This window comes from Macrobrachium rosenbergii, chromosome 50 (genome assembly GCF_040412425.1).
Source record: "Macrobrachium rosenbergii isolate ZJJX-2024 chromosome 50, ASM4041242v1, whole genome shotgun sequence".
NCBI lineage: Eukaryota > Metazoa > Arthropoda > Malacostraca > Decapoda > Palaemonidae > Macrobrachium > Macrobrachium rosenbergii.
In genome coordinates, this window is record NC_089790.1 from 23,837,680 (window position 1) to 23,857,251 (window position 19,572).

The 19,572-nt window shown below is 36.6% G+C and overlaps 1 protein-coding gene across 5 annotated transcripts in view; it reads right to left on the reverse strand.

Moving 5' to 3' along the window:
- Window positions 1–2,812: 2,812 nt before the first annotated feature.
- Window positions 2,813–19,572, reverse strand: part of LOC136832753 (uncharacterized) — a 39,052-nt gene continuing 22,292 nt past the window's right edge. For 4 of the 5 annotated variants that reach the window (XM_067094275.1, XM_067094276.1, XM_067094278.1 and 1 more), the window contains exon 3: window positions 2,813–12,601. In XM_067094275.1, coding sequence (XP_066950376.1) covers window positions 6,832–12,579 — 5,748 coding nt within the window. In that variant the 5' untranslated portion in view covers window positions 12,580–12,601 and the 3' untranslated portion in view covers window positions 2,813–6,831. The remainder of the gene's footprint in view (window positions 12,602–19,572) is intronic. The other variant, XM_067094279.1, reaches the window with a different exon arrangement.

The following is a 19,572-nucleotide window of genomic DNA, read 5'->3' on the forward strand; positions in this document are numbered from 1 at the left end:
CCTTGACGTAGTGTTCTTGGACCTTTCCTATTTATTATCTACACTAGTGACATGTGGCAAGGTCTGGCAAACGAACTGATTGCATACACCAATGATGGTACTCTTCTTGCTGTTGTTATCCTGATTTACATTTAAATGGTATGATTTTAATTGTCAGTGACTCTTTTTAAGATTTAAGGTTTAACTTTACATAAGTAATTGACTTTTGAGAATATACAAAATATTGCTTCCTTTGTTTCTCAAAATGATGGAATCTGGCAGAAATGTTTTGTAATTTTTTGTCATGAAGCTACTGTATCTAAGTGTTTTAATTCTTTTCTTCTACCTTGTTTGGGGCACTGTTCTCTAGTGTAGTCGTCAGATGCTGACTTTCATCTCAAACTCTCAGACTTTTGTCCTCAGTAAAGTTTATTTTGCCATCTATATTTTTAATGTTGGCTTGTGGCATACATGTAAAGTGAATTTACTATGTTGGGTGCATAAAATGTACTGCAATGACAACCCTCTGCAATGTTCTTTACCTGAACTACCAGTTTTTGCTTCCAACACTAAGCAGGCTGCTGGTGCAAACAGTTTGTTGTTTTCTAGGAGTTTTATTTTGGCTACTACTAAAATGTGGAATAATTTGCAGACGTCTCCTGAATTCTGGTGAATCCGCTTTTTTTGTCCATTCCCTATTTAGTTATTTATCACCTTTTCCTATAAGCTGCCTCTCTTTGCAGGCTGATTTTCCTTTGGAGCCCTATCAGGTTTATAGGCTACTGACTACCCATAAGTTTCTGGCTGAAGATTTAAATAATGAAAAAGAAAAGAAACATGAAGCTGAAAATGGCCTTTTAAGATCTGCAGTTCATCATAATGATATCTAAAACATAACAATATTATATATAACAGTTATTTTTATGAAATACAAAGTAATAATCAACAAAATATAATGGACATGCTTCCTTGGCATGACGGTGTAGCCCATAAGATCATGTACTGGATTACTGATATGAAAGATGGAAGTTTTAAGGCCAGTTATGGTCGTCCAAAAGTTAACTAAATTTAAATATTTCATCTTACCAGATTTTCTGTCCCTGGCCAAGATACAAATTTCCAATGAAGAGGGGCAATAGAAATAAAGGTCAACATCATAAAAATTACATGATTATCTGGCAAACCAAACCACGCATGTAACCTAGTAGTGTTAAACTTAACATGAAACTGGAATCTATTTAGCAGCAGTCAGTTTTTAAAAGATTTTAGTGGTGTGTGTTGCTATACCACAAATACAAAGCTTTGTGTTGCTATAATGCATAAATACAATGCTGTGTGTTGCTATAATGTGTAAATACATGGCTGTGTGTTGCTATAATTAATTTCTTCTTTCTTTGTCCTGCTATAATGTATAAGTACAAAGCTGGGTGGCATTTGTAAACTGCAAAATAACACTAATATGAACTTCATAATACTGTAAAAACTTTAAGTGAGTTGTTCTGGATACTGCTACAAACATTTCAAAGTATGAGAGACAAATGCTCTTTATTACATAAAAAGTGATAAGATATGGGTTCCTATATTTTGTGTAATGGAGACTAGCAATATTTGTACCTTGCAATATTAACCTTCCAAACACTAATGTGATAAAGGTGCTAAATGTTTTCATCTTGTAACAAATGTGAAAAGTGGAAACAATTCACAGGTGTTTCCCACCAGAAGATTTCAGTTCTCATCCATTAAAATTTGTGTACCCTTAAAAGCTGGTTGACCAAAGTCACCATGACCAAAAGTCATAGGAGAGAGTCTAAGTCTGAGTCACTTTGTTTCAAGGCCTAGAGAACCTGGACTCAAGACTTCCAAACATGACCACCAGGGAGATGGTTCAAAGATCATAGAGAATGGCAAAGATGAAGATCGGACCAAATGAGAATTCAGGCCACAAAACAGGAAAACCCCCAATATAAACCCATAATGATGATGATATAAATGTCCCATGTTAATCACACAATGAGTACTAAACATGTAGTGGTAAAGACTGTTTCACATAAAAACTCTTATAACCTTTTACAGTATCACAACTCTCGTTCATCTGTGTGCTGTTTACTGCACTTAGAGCTGATTAAACAAATAAAAATTCTTCTGAATCATTTATGAAAGTTTAGTCTAATGACCTGGCACTGAAACTGTTGTTTGTTATTTAGTACTGTAATAGAGGGTAAAACTGCAATAAATTAATTAGTAATAATCTGGTAATAGACAAAAGTAGTTAAAGATTATAAAAAAATGTTTCATACCTTCTAAAAAACTCACGACGTTGTCAACATCAATGTCATTATTGAAACTTCTTCTATGGAACCTCAAATATGATGTTACCTTCTCTATCTACATATCTGGGACAGTCCACCAATATGAGATCCACAGTAAGGTGGATATCACAAAGATCACACATTGGCAGTCCATCACCCTCCAGGATGAACTTGTGGATAAAATGAGTATCTATCATCAGTCTATTCAGCTAGTACAGAGTCTTTTATTTTATGCTTAATCCAAGAAAGGAATCCTAGCACTGAAAGAAATGTTTACGTTTTTTTTACTCAAAAAGTTTGTCAACACAATCTGAGCAAGACACCAAATAACTACATTTATAAAAAAAAATTTTCTAACAGCAGTTTCCTTTTAAGCTACTTGCCTGATCTTCACTGCAGTTTGCAAAGTTGCCAGTTCATGATGCAAATTATCATTATTTATAAATACTGTAGTTCAACCAGACCACAGAGATAACATTCCTAATTCTCAGAAGGCTGGTCATGATAGAGGTAGTTTATCAACCTTTCAAATTATTTGGATTTATTTGAGAAACATTTGTAACCTTTCGTACAGATTGCAAGCCCTTCATTATGAATTCTACCTAAGGATTTTAAGACAGTGTCTGATGCTGAGCCATATATTGGTTTTCCATATCCTATAAAATAACAATCCTTTTATGATTTATGGTACTAATGCATCAGAATTCATGTGACACCATTACAAATTTTACTTGATAATTTAACAAAACAATCTTACTTTTAGCCTTTACATAGACAATATGAGCTTTCCAGTTCAATGTGCACTGAAAATTAAACACACAAATTTTGGTGTTAGGTTATTTCTCATTGTTTTTTCAATACTGTAACTGACTCTTAGAGACATCTTTATAAATCATACCATAAGCACTTTCACTACAAAAAAATGTTGACAATAGGGTACTTGAACTAAATTTGCAAAAGAAAGACTACAAAGAATGGGGCATGTCAAAGTATATTCTAAAGTATTACGGCTAAGAGAGCAACATCACTGATGGAGTCACAGCCCTCAAAAGCTCTTTGGTAACCATAACAGTATAAATTAGCTTGTATCTGCAAATATTCAAACCTTAAAAAAAAATTGCTTGAAATAAAAACTGTTTAAATGCCACATACCACACAACCTGTCATCCAATCCAAATATAAATAAAAAATAAAACCATTCTGAAAAGACTTAAGCTAATGTCAAAAGTATAAAAATAAAAATTCTAGAAGCAAAACAATACAAATATTATTCTTAAAATAGAAAAATATATACTGTATTTTACATAACTCAAAGTTACTAGGAAATGCAATACAGAAAGCTTGTATTTTACAATGTGAAAAAAATGTACCTAATATTACAAAAACATTTTCCCAAGAAACTGAAAGCAAACTTTTGATTTTTATCAACTGACATTACTGTCAGACAGTAAACTCCACCATTCTGACAACTGTAAATGGTAAATACAACAATAATGTCTAAAACATTTTGCAATTAATTTATCTTCCTTGTACAGTTTATGAAGATTAGTAACCTGCAATCTTAGACAAACAGAAATCTAAACACTGGGTAGACAAGTGTTTAATATTGCAATGAAATAACAGCATAGTATTCTCAAAACATGAAAATTATCAAGGGCTGAGAAAAATTACAAAATTGTTTCAAAATACAGATCCCTCAACTTATCAGATGCTTTCAGCAGTCTGGCCTTCTGATAAGTAACAAACTGATAGATAACAAAGACCCTACAGAGTAGCCTACACTTGAACATGAAAGATATCCCACAGCTAACAGCAATTCCATGTAATTCCTAAGCTAAACTTAACTGTATTTTACACTTATCATTCAATTTAAGAGACTTATCTGCAGAATGCATCACATCTAAAACGGTAGCCTAACAAAAACTACCATAATAATATAGCCAATAAGTACAAATTCTAACAAGTTGAGGGGTTGATGTACTATGAAGTTTATGTAATAAAATTCACTTAAAATGATCTTTGGGGTAAATAAGGTATAACAGAAAAAATTTAAGTGGAAATTAGACAAATACCATTTATCACTAGAGAGAATGCTTATCTGTATCTCAAGTCACTTTTTTTGCCTTTGAATTGAAAAATGAAAATTGATTTCATTCAGATAATGATTCAATACAGCACTAACACTTTCATTAACATTCTTGGGAAGCAAGTTCTCTGCATATCTTTCACTACACAAGCCTTCTATACAATATAAAAAAAGGGTTCTCTTCAAAATTCAGTAATTTATATAAAAAAAAGACAAAAATCTATTAACCGTCACAATATGCATCTTTAAATTCTACAAATGCTTGAATAAGAAAAGTATGCGTGCACATTCTACGTTACAAATATCAGGTACTGATTTGCTACAAGGAGGAGTTGTTAAATCTCCCTTACAACAAATTATCTGGAATTTCTTGAATCGTTCAAGCACAATATTCCTTACATTTTGCTGATGTCAACTTAGAAGCAATCCTGGCATATATCATACAATATACATAATGGTACATAAAATTCCCCAAAACACTCACTGTAAACAACTTTGAAAAGAAAAAGTTCAGTACCATAAGAAAACCGCTGACATTAATTAATGTCTCGGGTACATTAAATTTCATATCTTTAAAATTTCTTCACAACATGGAAACACTCAATATACTATCTTTATTCATGACACTATCATGAAACATAGCAACCACTTTCAAAGTATGTCTTTACGTTTTTGCACCTGAATTACCTTAAAGAGCAGAAACTCTTTACCAAAAATAATCTCATTGTAACATAATAGGCTAACCTGTACATAAGTATAAATTGCATCCATTGCAATGCAATACTGAAATGGTTACATAAAATCTTTCCATTTTTGGCCATTAAAAATAAGAGAAATGCACTGTAAAACTCTCAAAGGTTTTATCCAATTACAACATACCAAAAATACAAATACATGATAAACCTACCATAGGTTCCTAAGACAAACAAAAATTCTATTTCTCAAGATATAACTATCATGTAAAACACTGTATGCCAGAGGGGTTCTATTAATGTAAGGTACTGGTACCAGTCATCATTTGCTCTCCTGTTTTAAGCTTCAAACAATACAATGATAATAATCTGCTGACTGATGGAAAGACATTTATGTATGTATTAGTAAAGTATATTCTTAGATGCCAGAGCTGTTAAACTATTAAAGAACATTGACATTCACTCATCATTGACAATATAATTATCATTTGCTTCAGTTGTCTACTCAAACAAAATTATCTGACTAAACAACAACCTTACTCAACAATGTTATTTGGGTTAACCAGTACTCTACATGAGAGAGAGAGAGAGAGAGAGAGAGAGAGAGAGAGAGAGAGAGAGAGAGAGAGAGAGAGAGAGAGAGAGAGAGAGAGAGAGAGAGAGATTCCTCAAATGTTAAAGAGCACCAAATGCACAAGGAAACCTAGGGAAGCATCTCAAATGAGGCGCCTTGAGGACACACGTGCCCTGGCAGCACATGTGCTGCAACTAACAAACAAATTACATTGTATCTTTGCCTTTATCAATTCTTAGCATTGCAATGTACATCAAGGTTACCTCTACCTTTACATCAGCATAATCATAAAATCAGGAATCCGAAGTAACCCTTAACTCACCATTAAGACCCTAATTGTTACATCCCATCACTTCAAACCATCCTGTCAAAATTTATTTCCCTTGACTAGTTTGCTGTAATAAAACTAGTAATCTCAAATTCAAGAAACTGTATTTAGTACTATACCTTTGTGCAATCTGAAACAACTGCAATTAATATTATGCCAACAATATGAGGCAATGATATTTAAAATTAAGATATACACAAATAATCGCTTCTCTCATCATATACAAGATATAATGTTTGAATAGTAACTGACACAAGGAGTATTACATGTAAGAATAGGCAGTAAAAATCTCCATACTTCTTACATCAAATACATTTATAGAAGAATAATGGAGCAATTAACATGGAAATTTCACAACTATTAACACACCTGGCAGAGCATATGGCTTCAAAGAAGCATTCTTTAAGTAATGGCACAAGACCTAATAATGATGGCACCATGGGGGTAAAATTACACTGGCTACCATCAAATTCAATGGTAAGATAAGAATGTCTCATTTGTTTCTTTCAACCATTAGGATTTATTGGCAAAACTATGGCAAAACTATAAAGGAAACAGGTTGATATTCTATAGCAATTATCTTATTTTTCTTAAAAGAAAACATTGTACAAATATTAAAAAACAAGATGAGGTAATGACTAAAATATTTCAAACACCATCATTCACAAACATAGTTACAGTACTTTTCCTTAAAGACCTTAAAAATGTACATTGCGTTCTCAATTCACACACCACTTTCAATATGTGAAAAATGAAATATGTTTCATACTTATTCACTTATAATTATCACCAGGTATAATTTTCTTTTGCAAATAATATAACACAACTCAAATATAATAACAACAGAACGACTTCAGCCTGTCTCATCTAGGTTCCATTGCCTCCACTTCACGTGGTTTAATATGCTTAATCACTTCCCAATGGCACTGGAAACATATTAATGACATTTCCATCTTTGTCAAATTCACCTGAACACTATCAGAGCTGTTGTAATTTCTTGAACAGCCAGGACATGTCATTTTATTGATACGACGGTTCATGAATATATCACACAGCAAAACCGAACACTGAGGTAAATTATTCTGCTCCTCAGTCATCAGAGAGGTCTTTACTACTGGCAGAGGTGGTTTCAGCACTGGTAAAAGATTTCTATACTTACTGATAGGCCCATTATAGGGAACTTTATCTGAATTAACATTGTTAAATAACTCCAGTGATCGGTCAAAAGACCTAAGAGATTTGTGTCTTCTTTCATTAGCCTCTATTGCAGCTTTGCGTTTTGGCCTTTTTTCTTCTATAATGCTTCCAAATACTGAACCTCTGGCAATTTTCACATTTGGTTTTTGGTTTTTGTCACATAAACGACTGCTGTAACAACTATAATTGTCTTCAGTGTATATGCGTTTTATAACAATACTACACTTTTTAATCTTGGGTATAGAACATCCAAAGCCCTCGCTAGCAGCACTGGAAATCAGTGCCAAGTCTTCACTAGTCACTCTGCTCTGATCAACTTGTTTCCGACTGGCACGAGTTGCACGTGAGGCACTACTTGAGCTAAAATGACTTTCATTGTTAGGGGCATTAGCACACTTTTGATACTTCCTGATATTCCTTAAAGATATCACTTCACTCTTAGGTTCATCTAATTTTACCATATCACTGGATCCTACATAGGGATCTTCTTGTTCCTGTTTTATAGCACTATCTACATTTTCACATTTCACAAGCAATGATTTAGTATCAGCATTTTCCATAGGAGAAACACGGGCACGCAACGGATTTGTGATTGTGATTTTCAAAGGCTTTTTCATGACATTCTTGTTTGTGTCAAACTTCGTTACTTTGGAACCAGTAAGTGAGCCTGAGCTCCTTCGTTTGCGAGTTCTTCTAGGGCTTTCAGGTTGTGATATATGATTGTCAGGGTTCTCTTCCTCTTCCCTTTTAATGGTTCCAGGACTTAAAACTTCAGCACCACCATCTTCTCTCCCATTTATAATACTATCAATAGTCCATCTTGTGTATTTGACCATTGGATACCTAATGTGATTTCCACGGTCAGCTCCAACATCACTGTTACCTGAATACTTCCCGCTATGGAAGCTACTTTCATCTGGTTTGCTATGCAGTAATTTCATCTTAATAACAATTCTCTCCTGAGAACTAGGAGAGGCTACGAGATTGGACTTCCCAGATGATTCTCCTTCATCTTCTTTTTCCAAATTTTCATCAGGACTCAAACCAGCTGCAGACCTCAATGGACCAAACTCAGATTGTTTATGAAGTTTTTCTTCATGCTGTGAACTGTGAGATGGGTAAGGTTGCTCCCTTTGGTTACTGATCATCTCAGGGGAAGCACCATGACTCTTTCCTCCTAATTTCTGGTTGTGACACTCAGTTGCTGACTTGTCTGATTTTACTGGTGCACATTCCATTTCAACCCCATCAACATCACCATCCTCATCATCATCAACATCTACAAACGTAGGGTTGCCACTACAAGAAGCATCTCCGACTACTTTGTCATCTAAATGTTTTGAAGATATGATTTGCTCTGGGGCTTTCTCCACCACTGAATAACTGGAAAGACTCCTGTTAATGGAGCTTGATGGGTTTCTGTCACAGGAGTCACTGCATGCTTCCCCACAACCAGATGTGCTCCTTATGTCACCACTTACTCCATCACTTGTATGATTTTCCCGTGCAACTTCACCACTTGAGCTTGCAACTATTTTCTCATATGATGCATCTTCACTATACTTATCACAATTGAGAGGGGATGAATTGAGCCTTGTATCACCATAGTAAGAGAGATCTCTAGTATCTTTATAAGACGACTTATTAATACATAATTTATTGTGACTAGCATTTTCAAAAGATTCAGTAAAACTAGGAAGCACAGCAGTTTTTGTTTCATTAGATGTATCCACAAATTCACTATGGGATCTATGCTGAGACAAGACTCGGAAGTTCTGAAGGCCATGAAGGTCTCCATAATTATTTGTACCAACAGCTTCTTGAGATGACGTATTACCAACTGACTCATCATATCCTGATTCAAAATCATGTGTGTCTCTCTTTACTGATTCGACAGAGTTACAACAATCTAAAGAATTTCTTATGTTCCCATAACCAGCGGACTCTTTAAGCCTTGACAACACATGCTGATTAGAACATGAACTTTCTATGGTTTCTCTGTACCCTGAAAGACCCTTATTAGGACTACCATGTCCAACTCCCTCACCATAACTAGGAAGGCTTTGTCTTGGGCTAGTATGATTATTTTCTTGATACCCATGAGTTCTATCCTTCTGTACTAAAGAATAAGCTTGTTGATCTCGTGGACTTGAGTGATCCATTCCTTGATAAGATGGAATATTTTGCTCCACGGGAATCCCATGAGATGGTACAGGATGATGCCTTGGACTAGTATGGGTCAATGAATGTTGATAACCAAGCATGACTTGATCTCTGGGGCTTGAATGTGTAACATTATCCCTATAACCAGGTAATTCTTGCTCACCAGTTGATGAAGGACTTTGCATTTCCTGGAAACCTGGCAACATATCTCTAGTGTTCCCATGACTCACACAATCTCCGTATCCTTGAATCTGCTCTCCAGGGCTAGTATGACTGACTGCATCTCTATATCGGGATGAAAGTGTCTCAGAGGGACTAGCATGATTTACTGCTTCTGGGTAATTAGACCGTATGGTACTTCTAGAATTTACAGGATTCATAATATCTTGGTATGCAGGAAGAGGTATAGGTTGTTCTGTTGGACTAGTTTGAGATACCAAATCTCGGTAGCCAGAAGGGGCTTGCTCTCTGTTACTTGAATGTGAATTAGAGTCCCGAAAACTTGGTGGTAAAGATGTTCCTTGTGTTACTAAATAATTATTCAATGTTTCAGGATCTCTATAACCAGATAGAACTGACTGTTCTCTATAGCCACTATGAAGATTCGAGGTTCTTGTATCAGAGGACTGATAGTCATTTGGACTAGTGAGAACAGTATGTTCTCGATATGAGGAAGGAGCAGGTGTATTTCTCATTCTGTCGAGGGAAATTGAATCCCTGTAGCTACTTGAAAGTTGGTTTGATTTATAATGTGATGCAGATTCCCTAAAGTTCTGACACATGTTAGAATTCCTGTTATCAGGATGAGAAGAAATTTCTGAGCTTGACCGTTGATAATGTGATGATCCCCTATACCCAATCTGCAACTGCTGATCACCATAATTCTGAAGTACATGACTTTCACGTCCCATAGAACCAACAGATGCATTTCTTACACTATGATGAATTGGCATTACTTGATTACAATTCTGTAAAGGTGTATCTCTTGAACTGGAGTTAGGAAGTACCTCTCTTTGGCTATGTGAAATCTCCTGGGAACGCACTTGATTTGGTACATGACTGGAACTACTATACGAGGGAAAATCTCTATAAGGAGTATGCATGGAAAAGTCACGGGGAGTGGCATAGTTTAGCACTTCAGAAGAATTGGCACAACGGATGTTACCTGCACCACTGTGGATATTATAAACACTTGCATTATGATGAGAACCATAAAGACTTGAGATATCATGCAATGGAAATCCACTGCAGTTAGTAATATTACCAAAACCCATGGTGTTCGAATTTGAGACCATCCCCCCTGAGGCATTGATACTTGGATACTGAGCAGTAGTCCCTTCCTGAGGATATCCTAAAGGTGGACCTGGAAATGATACACCACTACCTTGACCTAGAAAAGTTCCAGCATTTGGATGCATACCAAACCCCCCAGAATTCAATTGTGATGGAAAACCTACTGCATTTGACTGAGAGGACAACACTTCAGAACTGTTACAGGAAGCATACATGTCTGACACTGAGCGACTATGAAACTCTGAAGCTGGATTATTTGAAAAACTACTAGGAGCACTAGAACTAGTCAATCTACCTGACTGGTTTCCTTGCTGAAGTGAGCCAGCAGATATGGCCTGTGAAGGATGAGACATAGTTATATTTTGTGTTATGTGCCTCTCAGAGTTAGATAGGTGAGGATTACCAACTGAATGCAAAGAGGGATTCACGCCTGGGTGATTATGATTCTGGTGTAAAGGCTGAATAGTCTGTGACTGATGCCCAGATCTGGATTGAGGAGAATCTACAGAATTAGACTGTGGAGATAATCCAACACACCTAGACTTTGGAGAATGATCAGACCTAGCTAAAGGTGATGCTTGTGCTCTTGACTGGGGAGAGACTTCAGATGATCTCGACTGTGGAGAGGCTTTCACAGACCTCGACAATGGTGATATCTGAGATGACCTAGAATGAGGGGACATCTGAGCAGTTCTTGATGATGGTGATGCTTCTGAAGATCTGGAGTAAGGTGACATGTCTGCAGATTTGGAGTGTGGAGACACTTCACAAGACTTTGACAATGGAGAAGGAGTTTCAGGAAATTGAGAAACTCTTACAGGTGTGTTTGCCTGCTGGTAAGACCTTGATTGTGGGGAATATTGAGCTGCAGACCTACAAGGGTAACCTGAAGGACCAAGTGGGGCTGACATTTCACCTGAATTTGTTTTCAATGCCCCATGGGTATTTGAACTGGCAGATTCTTTGACACAAGGATATTCAGCAGTCTTTGAAGGGCTGTCCCGCATCCCATGTTCTTTGACATTCTGCTGGGGCAGATGCTGACTGTAATATGAGTGACTATTATATCTCTGAACATTTTTATTGACTGAGGGGTCAGAATTAGCTGGCTGAGCTGGATATTGTGGGGAAACTGGAATATTTGGCTCATAATCTGACTGCGAATGAGACTGACCTGATTCTCTGTGTCCATCACTTACATTTTTGCTTGACTTGCCATACGACTCTGAGACTTGAGGCTGTTCATAATATTCTTGAGAGTCATCTGGTAAATGATGGTCCTGAGCCCCTCCCAATCCATGCCTAGGCTCCTCAGTTGAGCTTGAAAAACCAGATGAAATAGAGGTTGGAATGGTTTTCTGTTCCTTTACAGTCTCTTCAATATTAGATTTACTATTTTCTTTGGTAACAAGTGGATTAGCAGTTATGACTGAATCTTTCAAAGGAAATGTTATAACCTCTTTCCTGATACTCGTCATACCCTCTTCTCCATCTACCATTCGTCTGACAACAGTTACACCACGTCTTGCTAACTTGGACTCTATTTCCATTGCAGATCTATTTTTAACACTACTACTGTTATTACTACTACTATTATCTGCGCAATCTAAACTATTGCTCCTCTCACTAGACTTTACTTCTCCAACTGAAGAACTGGCTCTGTCATCATGTTTCTCACTAATAGTGGTTTGTTTTGCATCAAACAGAGAGCCATTATTTATTCCATTAAAAAGATCTGATCCACTCACACATGGACGCACAAGCTTAGAGTCCTCATCTGCCTCTGATTCATCTAAACTCACCTGTCCTGGAAGACTGTTGCAACGCCTTTCAATTTTTTGAGCATTGTAGAATGCACCAGGAGTGCTAGGTGGAGGTGGTGTTTTGCTGCTAGGTGAGTACTGAGGAGAAATGAGGGCAGATCTCCTCCGAGCTACCAGAGACCGAAGCCCTGGCATAGCTCCAAGCCCTATCCTTCCACTGAAAGAGATTTACCTAATATTAATAATCCAAAGTATAAAACATTCATTACATCCTGTAATAATATTAACAAAATCAAGAAAAACTCAAACTGACAGCCATGCTATGATCACCCAGATATAGCTTCTTAAATTTAATGTTTTAAAATATCTTAAAATTTTTCAATAAAACAATTACAACCAAATGAAATAACTCATTACACTCTGAAAAACTAACAGAAATGACAAATGACTAATGTTAGTATTACCAACAACGCCTTTGACTACACATTCCATCAGGCATTTGTTTCACCACCAGCACATCCCTCATGTTCAGCTGACATTTGTGATCTTAGAATGTCCTCAGCACTACAGTCTTTCGTCTAATGGAAAGAACAGTCTCCCACTACCATGTACCACCAGTATACTCAGGTACTCATAGACCTCTATACTGTACAGTACTTCCATTATTCCTTTCACAATTTACTCCCCATTCATCATGTTCCCCCTAAATTATCCCTTCAACTTCACTATAGTAATTTTTAATTTCTATTCATAGTCATCTTTTGCCAGTGTTATTCTCCTGAACTGCTGATTTCCAGATATCAAGTGTCTTTTGTCAGTAATTAGGCTTTAATATTTTTCTAAGACCAATGCTTTTTGTGCAGTTAGTGATAGGTCCAGTTTTTTTTTATACTTAACAGTTTTTTGGTGTCAGTAAAGCAAGTTTAGTGTTTGATGTTAATTGAGTAATGCGTAGTTAGATGGCTAATGGTTCACAAATTACTTCCCCTTCGTGTTCATGAGCTTTATGCTTTTTGTATGCCATATTGATTATGACTTACTTTATTTGCATTGCTTGCAAAGGATAAGCACTGATTTTTACACCTTCCATACTTTTTCACCTTGACATATTCTGGGATGATTCCTACCTAAGTACAGGCAGTCCCTGGTTATCAGCGGGGTCGCATCCTGAGGTTGTGATAATAACCGAAAATTGCCACTAACTGAAAATCAGCAATTTTTGGTGCTTTTTCTGCGATTTTCGGGGCTTATCGGCACCAAAAAGCACCAATTTCTGGTTATCGGCACCAAAAAGCACCAATTTCTGGTTATCGGCACCTCTGTTTGGTATGTATCGGCGCTGATAAGTGGAAATCGGCAAATTTTGGCGCCAAAAGTTGCCAATTTTCGTTGCTAAACAAGCGCTGTAAAACCAGATCTGCATTAACCGAGCCCACAAGCGTGTGCTGTTAATTATTTTCAATAACTGCATTATATGGTGTAAGTTCACCATATAATTTATTATTTGTATTTATATACTTTATTGTGTTTGCTTTAATTGCAAGGTCAGGATTACTGTACTTCAGTAACTACACTGCACTCTAATTAGCTAACAATTATTATTTCTGAATCAACTGCCAACTTAATCACTGCTAACAGAATGTTACCTTGGTGTTTGTATACTAGTCATGATTTTATGTTTTTGTGCTATTGTACTATATTTTGCTTTACATCTTGCATGAAAATGCCCTAGAAAACTTGTGAGGGTTTACAATGTAAGCCCCGCCATGTCTATTTGTCAACTACAGACAGGGATATTCCCCCAAATGTGAATGTCGTAAACAAAATTAATCAAATGCACAAAAGTGAATCTTCTATTAAGAATAAATTATATTTATTAAGAAATGCTCTACTTCGGATCTGAAGAAACTTCACTAAGACTTCGGATCTGAAGAAACTTCACTGAGAGAGAGAGAGAGAGAGAGAGAGAGAGAGAGAGAGAGAGAGAGAGAGAGAGAGAGAGAGAGAGAGAGAGAGAGAGAGAGAGAGACTCCCCTCCAAAAGGTAAAAGGCTTCCATTGATCACAATCCCAAGGCTGGCAGCAGAGCAGTGATGCCCTTCTGCACAAGCAGAATGGGCTCCATTATTATTATTTTTGAGTAAGTAATTTAATCAGATCACTGAATAGGCTCAAGAGAAAAGAATACTCGCAACAGAGGAAAAGACTCTCAAGAAAATGAACTGATCATACAGAAACATCTAAAACTAATCAATCTTATGCAACCTAGATGCACTAGGGAGAAAACAATATTCAAACCAACATTAAAAACACCAACACTACATAAGCTAACTGAAACAAGTTCATTAAGCTTTGCACAAACCACTCTCTCGAAGTGTAACAAAAAGGCTTTAGTAAAATAATATAAATATATACTGTACACACACACACACACACATATGTGTGTGTGTTGTGTACACATATATATATGTATAAATATAAATATACACACATACAGTATATATATATATATATATATATATATATATATATATATATATATATACACAGACATTAAGTGGAAAACCACTTCTGAAAGCAAGCCCAAACCTCCAAACTGTTTTGCACCCCAAAATAACATAATTTCGCACTGATACCTAACAGAAGAGGGAGTGAGAAACTCAGCCCCTATGCAAATTTCTCTCCATGCTCCCCTTTTTGGTGCATCTGTTTATCTTTTCTAAAGGCCTGGTGACTGCTTGAATTACCTCTTTTCAGATAAAAGGCGAATGGAGACGAAGCCTGACGAAAATCTGCCAAAAAGGTTGAGTTCCCCATAAAAACTGGCGAACATGGGTTGCCAGAAGTCACCAGGATTTGGGAAAGATCCCAACATAGAAAACCAGGACATGACCGCTATCTTCTGATGACAGTGACCTCTGGGAGGAGCAAGAAAATGAGCCCCCAAGGTCATATAAGGTGAGAAGCAGCGGCCATCGCTCTCAGAACACCCCGTCATCAGGTCGACACACTACCCCTTGCATGGTCCCTTATTGAGCTGACCCCTCCACATGGTCACCTTTCAGCCACCCAATCGCATTACCTGTGCATTTTTTCCATTAAACTGGTGAAATCTGACGAGGCCCCTCCATCGCCCTGTTATAAGGTTACGTCCTGACTAAAGGTTTTTTCAACAGTCACGTATCTTTAATCTCCAACTGCACTCTCATTTTCTTTTCTGAAGTGTGAGTTATCACAAAGACCTGACTCGCTTTGCTCAGTGTGAATTTTAATGCAAGTATATCGTACCAGAATCGAGTTATCTAGGCACCCTCTGTGCACCCCTCAATTCGCCCGAGATTGTTACAATTATTCTTGTGTAACCGCTGGCATCATCAAATTGCAGACGGTACATCGGCTGTGGAAACATCAATTTGTCTTGTGCTTCTTGCAGTGAAAAGGCCACTGCGATCAATTCTTCAGTATCCCTTTCAAGAGGATTAATCATAAACTATTCAAATTTTTAACAGTGAATAGCATAACTAATCTCATGGCAGCCCCTGTTGGATCTGCCTATCATTCTGCAGTCTTCTGATTAATGTTTAATTTAAATATATTCCAGTTAAAGTAAACCTAAGTGTTTACTGCAAGCCCTTTGTTTGAATTATGGCCCTCAGCCCAACTGTTTTTTCTATTACATTTCCTGCCTGACCTAGCAATTGCAGTCAGATTTTTTCAAGGTATACAAGCAAGGCTCCCGGTTCAAGAGCTAGACCCCAGATTGGACCCCTGAACAAGGAAAACAGTACGTAGGCCAGGTGAGAATGTAAATAAATAAATAAATAAAATAAATAAATAAATAAAATTATATATATATATATATATATATATATATATATATATATATATATATATATATATATATATATATATATATATATATATATATATATATATGAGGGGCGTAACAAGGTGGCAAAGCGCCACCGCGCCGAACTGGTTTTTTTTATTGTGAGCGAGCAGCTAAAGTACAGCACTATCCTGTACGCACACTTTTGTCCCCTTATGTTACTGGCAAAAGGTTGAAAATCCATGCAAAACAAAGGGAAATTTCGCCCTTAGCGAGTTCTCACTGCTACATCATGTTATTAATACTCTGTAATGTAGTCTGTTTTTGGTACGGTAATTGTTTTTGTTTTATAATATTTTCATGGAAATTTTACTCAGATATGTTATAATAATAATTTTAGAGCATTATTAGGATAAATATTTTAGGTTGTTTTCACAAAAACATGCTTTAATTGCCGTATGAAAACATTTTCATTGTGTTCATTAACACTTTACAATCTTACATTACCTCACTTTTGTGGTTGTGGCCGCTAAATGACAAAACATACTATAATGATTTTTGCATATGTAATAGGCGAATAAATTTCCTTTAAAATGAGGTATGATTCATAGAAATCGTTTGGCTGGTTTTTCTTTTATAAGCGTTTTCATAGTTGGCAAACTTTAAATGCGTTTTTATCATTTTTTAAAAACGCGCTTGGCACCTTATTACACTGCGCCACTCATATATATATATATATATATATATATATATATATATATATATATATATATATACATATATATATATATATATATATATATATATATATATATATATATATATATATATATAATATATATATATATATATATATAATATATATATATATATATATATATATATATATATATATATATATATATATATATATATATATATATATATATATATATATATATATATATATATATATATATATATATATATATATATATATATATATATATATATATATATATATATATATATATATATATATATATATATATTTTTTTTTTTTTTGACTAGTAAGGTTCATAATGTTCAGCCTGATTGGTTAATAACTGCAGCAGCAACTTCAGAAAAACCTGCTGCAAGTTTGCAGGCATGAAGTGTGAAGCCTCCTCCACAATGGAAAACTACTGAGACTGTCTATAAGCAAACAGGAGGTCTGTGAACCAGTCCTCCCACTGCCACAGGCAAAGTGGGAGGTTGGATAGCACAATCTGATTTATCCACATGCAGCTGGGAGAACTTTGGCCAGAACTTATCTTATAAAGCCAAATGGAGGGAAGACATGACCATCCACATCATCCCACAAATGTTTCCTGAGTCCAGCAGACTGATCCATTGTGGGTTATCTAGTATATCAACTACCAAGGTTACCAACTCCAACTGTTCCAACTGTAAGCTAAGAACTTGTAGTTCAAACTTGTAGAAAACAGATCCATGTTTATGGCTAGAGTTGGTGACCTTGGTAGTTATGATGCCAAATAATCTAAAATCAATCAATCTGCTCGATTTGAGATGCTTAACATAAAGTTGAATATGTGGGATGACGTGGATATTTATGCCTTCCTTCCCCAGACAGTCATCACAGTGCCTTGCAGACCTCCAAATTCAGCAACAGTGCTGGGGGCAGAACCTGCTTTATTCAGCTAGGACTGTCTGATAATGCAGTCTCCCTAGCAGAAACCTTGGCATGAGCCCCACAGATGATATTTACTGTTAAATGACGAAGACTGCGTTATTGTTCCTCCCAGATTTTTTCCTTAAGTGACCATTATCAAGTTGCCTGTCATGACTCCAACCACCATTCCTTTTGATCATATAGAGAAAAAGCTTTGAGGTCTATAAAAATGCCTTCAAAATGAGGAAGCTGATATACTACATCTTGCTCATTGCCAACTATGTTCCACTGCCTGCTGACCAAGAAGAACAAGAGACCCTCTACAGAGCAAAGAACCAACAGAATTTCTACATATAAATGACAGGGGTCTCGCCCCCTATGAGACTACGGCTGAGTGAACATCTGGGAGAAATGCTGCAGACCACAACTTGACAGCTGAAAATTACATGACTCCATCCTGAAACAACTGTGGGAGGACCAACTTCTCCAGAGATACAAGATGGCGCCAGTCAGGGACTACAAATGCTAGGCTGATGACTTGTTAAAGATGGAATTGCCAAATTATGAATAGCAATCTCCTGACACTGTAGCCTTGTCAATGCCTGTATCCAAAAATGTTGTCCTGGTCGACAGAACCAGGTCTGACTCCTTGTTAATGTGATGGCCCAGGAGCTGACACAATCCTCAAAGCTTGATGTTGTAATTCTGCCACCATTCCCACCGTCAAAAGCCAGTCATCTAAACACCTTGGAAGTCTTACTGTCAGACCAATACATCAAAGTCTAGGTGAAGACTTGCAGATTTGTAGCTAAGCCAAAACATAGTTCTTGAAATTGTAATACATTCCCTGAAAAACATAAAACGAAGGTATTTATAATGAAAGGTTTGTAATATTACGGTTACCATCCTTGAGGTCCTAGGGCGCCAGATAGCCCTCCCTCCTGATAGAATGCTACACCAAACCCAACATTCCCATCTTGAAGGAGGTTACTCAAGATAATCTTTCAACAGCCTGAAATTGATAATCAGGTGTAAACCAAGTGACCTTTTTTGGACCAAGAAAAAAAATCATTCTAATGAGGGTTGATGTACAATTTTCTCAGAGCTCAAGCACCACAGCCTTAGGAAACAGGAACAGGCTGGGAGTGTCTGAGATCCTAAGGTCTACAAGACCAAAGGAAGACAGAGGATCAGAGTCTTGTTGCTACCCGCTGCTTTTTCATCACAATGCTGACTAGTAGATACAAAACCATCCAATCCAGCTGTGCAGGATTGATGGTCCCCCAAACAGAAACACCATTCTCCTGACCTTAGACCATCTCCCTTGACCTTCTCCAACAACAGTGAACTTGAACCAAAGGAGCCACTCTTGCCAGCTAGTGACTATGAACTCCCAAATGAATCACTTGGTCATGTCAGCCTCAGCAAACAAGAGGGTTATTAGAGGTGAGATGATGGATTTGGACACTACTTCACTAGTGTATTCCATTCACATAAGAAGAAAGATGGTGCATCAGGGAAGAGCAAACCAGAAGCCTATGAAACCTTCTCAGCTGGTGGTCAGGTAGGGTGGAGTGCGGTATGAGGTTACTGGATGATCATGTCCCTTAGCCATTCCTCTGCATACTTTAAATCATCAAAATGTCTACTGTAGCCACAGCAAGATGATATGGTCAGCTGAGTGGGTTGTCCTTAACTAAGAACAGATA